General features: G+C 41.9%; 1 protein-coding gene across 1 annotated transcript in view; it reads right to left on the minus strand.

Annotated features, from left to right (window-relative positions):
* Nucleotides 1-2,510, minus strand: part of dnajc10 (DnaJ (Hsp40) homolog, subfamily C, member 10) — a 25,293-nt gene that overhangs the window by 13,399 nt on the left and 9,384 nt on the right. The window contains exons 9-12 of the mRNA XM_034885996.1: nt 2,180-2,245; nt 1,690-1,755; nt 676-765; nt 391-559 (exon numbers count right to left, since the gene is read on the minus strand). Coding sequence (XP_034741887.1) covers nt 391-559; nt 676-765; nt 1,690-1,755; nt 2,180-2,245 — 391 coding nt within the window. The remainder of the gene's footprint in view (nt 1-390; nt 560-675; nt 766-1,689; nt 1,756-2,179; nt 2,246-2,510) is intronic.

Below are 2,510 nucleotides of genomic sequence, written 5' to 3' on the forward strand. Positions count from 1 at the left end.
ACAGATATGCAGAGAGCTACAGACAGAGAGCTACAGACAGAAAGTGACAGGCAGAGCGACAGAAAGAAAGCTACAGACAGAGAGCGACAGACATGCAGAGAGCTACAGACAGAGAGCGACAGACATGCAGAGAGCTACAGACAGAGAGCTACAGACAGAGAGCGACAGAAAGTAAGCTACAGACAGAGAGCGACAGACATGCAGAGAGCTACAGACAGAGAGCGACAGACAGAGAGCGACAGACATGCAGAGAGCTACAGCCAGAGAGCTATAGGCAGAGAGCAACAGACAGAAAGCTACAGACATGCAGAGAGCTACAGACAGAGAGCTATAGGCAGAGAGCAACAGAAAGAAAGCTACAGACAGACAGAGAGACAGAGAGCTACAGACATAGAGCGACAGACAGCCAGAAAGAGACACAGAAAGTGACAGACAGACAGACGTGTACCTGTATGTGGTCGTTTCGGAGGAAAGCTTGTAGCTTCTTGTACTCGTTAGAGGCGGGGCTTCTGTCTCCAAACGTGAAACTCACCAACCAGCGATGATGGGCCAGCTTCCTCTGGGAACAGGAAGTGACAACAACATGTTTATTATATTATGAACTGTGGAGTGTTGGCGTGTTTCTGACAGCTGAAGAGTGTGTGTGTGTGTGAGAGTGTGTGTGTGTGTGTGTACCTGGAAGCTGTCCCCCGTCAGCAGCTCCAGGTCGGGCAGATGGTCGATGACCCGGTTGTAAATCTCTCTACTGTCCAGAGTATTCAGCCACTGGAACACAGGCGTCACACACAGATCACTTCACACTAAACAAATGGATTTTCCAAATCAAATCGTTATGATGATCTTAGTGATGGACTCAACATTTAAAACATTTAAATGTTTTTCAGTTACAAGGTTGTTGTTAAGTAAATGTATCCCTGCCAGCACGGTATTGTACCCGTTTTGTTTGGTTCGGTCAGGTGGTACTTGGCTTAAAAAACTTTTTAAATTGGGAAAAAATCACGTATGACTTTAGGTAAACCGTCTCTGCAATAAAGAATGTGCTTTTTCTGTCTCCATGTAACTGCTTTGGGGTCAATTTTTAACGTCAACATTGTTTTTATTAATTAATTCATTCATTCATTCATTCAAACCTTTATTTAACCAAGATAAAAATTATTTCATTTTTTTTTAATGATGCAGCAGGTAAGAGGATTCCTCGTACGATTCACAGCTTTAGGTATCTGAGAAACTCTTTCATATCCAAGCTTTATTGGTCTGGGGACTGAATTAATATTGAATCAAAATCGATTCGATTTAGGAAATCAGAGGCGATACCCATTGCTAGGGCTGGGCGATATGGAGAAAATCGAATACCCCAATATTTTTGACCAAATACCTCGATATCAATACCGCAACAATATTGTAGTGTTGACTATTGGTGCTTTCATAAATTATTCACACAATGAGATTTTTGATAAATAATCATCAGTAATGTGGATATAATGACTAAATGGGTAAAGGCAGATAATAGGAGAGCTACAACAGTCTGGTAAGATCAAAAAATGATGTAAATTTACTGTAACGCAGCCTTTAAAACCAGGAAAAGACAACACTTATGTCTTATCACGATACTACGATATCTAGTATCACTATCCTGCCCAGCTCTACTACAGACTGTACTACGCTGTGATAAGTTGTGGTGCCGCGTACCAGAACGCTGCCCGGTTGATCCAGAGAACTTCCAGGTGGGAACAAAGCCGTTGCACCACTCGTCACCTGAAACACAGCAGAAAGAGAAGAAGTAGATGCATTGATTGTCCCCGTGGGGCTTAGTGGCACAGCTGCAAGGCACTTCCTGACAGGACATCTATTTTGATACTTGATTAATTGGTTTGAGTCATTTTTTATGAAAACAAAGTAAAACTTCGGTGATCGCAGCTGCTTGAATGTGAATATTTAGATCTAGTCTCTTCTCTCCTCTGTGACAGTAAACTGAATATGTTTGAGTTGTGGACAAAATGAGACATTTGAGGACGTCATCTTGGGCTTTGGGAAACACTGATCCACGTATTTCACCCTTTTATGGCATTTTATAGAAAACAAACAACTTATTCATTAATACAGAAAATAATCAACAATAAAAATAATCGTTAGTTGCATTCCTTTCGTCAGTAGTGTTGCAGAAGGTGCCGATCATTACCTGGAAACTGCCACAGAGCTGTTCCTGTGAGGCGCAGTCCATCCATCCCACCTTAACTAGACCATCCTACACACAGACACAACGTTATGACAGTTTAAACACAGAACTGGATTGTGAAGGTGAGGCATTTTAGATGTTTAAAGGTCCCATGGCATGAACATTTCCCTTTGTGGGATTTCTCCTCCTCAATAGCATGTAAAGCTACAGAGAGCAACAGAAAGGAACTAAGGAAAGCTCATTGTGGGACTGGCTCTGACCACTAAGGTCTATATAAAAGAGACTTCAGATACAGTATTAGGGACCACTAAGGTCTATATAAAAGAGACTTCAG

The sequence above is a fragment of the Etheostoma cragini genome, chromosome 11 (assembly GCF_013103735.1).
Source record: "Etheostoma cragini isolate CJK2018 chromosome 11, CSU_Ecrag_1.0, whole genome shotgun sequence".
NCBI lineage: Eukaryota > Metazoa > Chordata > Actinopteri > Perciformes > Percidae > Etheostoma > Etheostoma cragini.